General features: G+C 45.1%; 1 protein-coding gene across 1 annotated transcript in view; it reads left to right on the top strand.

The window, feature by feature from the left end:
* Positions 1-1,010: 1,010 nt before the first annotated feature.
* Positions 1,011-1,109, top strand: part of LOC306919887 (ARL14 effector protein-like) — a gene marked incomplete at its 5' end in the record, with an annotated part of 7,034 nt that continues 6,935 nt past the window's right edge. Inside the window, one exon of the mRNA XM_079496435.1 lies at positions 1,011-1,049. Within this exon, the coding sequence (XP_079352561.1) occupies positions 1,011-1,049 (39 nt within the window). The remainder of the gene's footprint in view (positions 1,050-1,109) is intronic.

Below are 1,109 nucleotides of genomic sequence, written 5' to 3'. Positions count from 1 at the left end.
GGGCTTGTACATCTGTGTTTTTCCCGCAGTTAGTTGAATTATATCGATTCACAACTTTAGGATGGAACCAACGTCCGATGCAGACGCTATTTTGACCGATCCAGACACACGTGCATCGATGTAGTCGCATCGTTCATGTTAAAATCGATTATCGATTCATAACGATATTTTTTGACATTTCTTATACCAGCCCCACCAGACATATAAGCACACAGTGCGTGTGCGTGTGTGTGTGTGTGTGTGTGTGTGTGTGTGTGCGCGCGCGCGTGCGTGCGTGCGTGTGTGTGTGTGTGTGTGTGTGTGTGTGTGTGTTGGAATGCTGTGGTTCCACCTTGCTGGCTTAATGATCTAGCCAACCTCATTAGCATATTATGCAAATGAGGTTGGTAAATAAATGGTAAATGGTGCATTTATATAGCGCCTTTATCCAAGGCGCTTTACATAGGTTGGCTTCGTTTAGCTCTGCGGGCCACACCGCATGCCTATGAGAACCCTAACCCTAACCCTAACCCTAACCCTATGAGAAGCACTACAGCAAATAAAACAACTTTGTAATCTTTCTTTCTCTCAGTTACGCGTTGTGAGCTTGTGGTACCCTATTTTCAGCATGCAAGTGTAAAATGACTTATACTGGATCTCTTGTCCACTAGTCCCTTCCTAACATTTTAGTCTAGTTTTTAGTCACCATAGCTTAGTTTTCATTTAGTTTCCATTTACTTTTCGTCAGTGAAAAGAGGTATGTCGTTAGCCTTAGCCTTAGTTTTAGTCGACGAAAACAACACTGCACTGAAGCATGAAAAGCAAAGTTACCTCCAGCCCTAATGAATACAATACACACGCACGCACACACGCACGCACACACGCACGCACACACACACACACACACACACACACACTCACGCTCACGCACGCACGCACGCACGCACGCACGCACGCACATAGAAACACCTCTCTCTACGCTATACACGTTAAATAGAATCTGGATGGAAATATGGAAAAATACTAAAGGAATGGAAAACAAGAGCAAGAGGAGGTTGAAGGAAGAAAAGGTCTCTACGCCTCCTCCTCTTCCTCCTCCTCCTCCTCTTCCTCTCTGTATGTCAGGGATG

This window comes from Electrona antarctica, assembly GCF_951216825.1.
Source record: "Electrona antarctica genome assembly, chromosome: 3".
NCBI lineage: Eukaryota > Metazoa > Chordata > Actinopteri > Myctophiformes > Myctophidae > Electrona > Electrona antarctica.
This window is presented reverse-complemented; position numbering and strand designations above follow the sequence as displayed.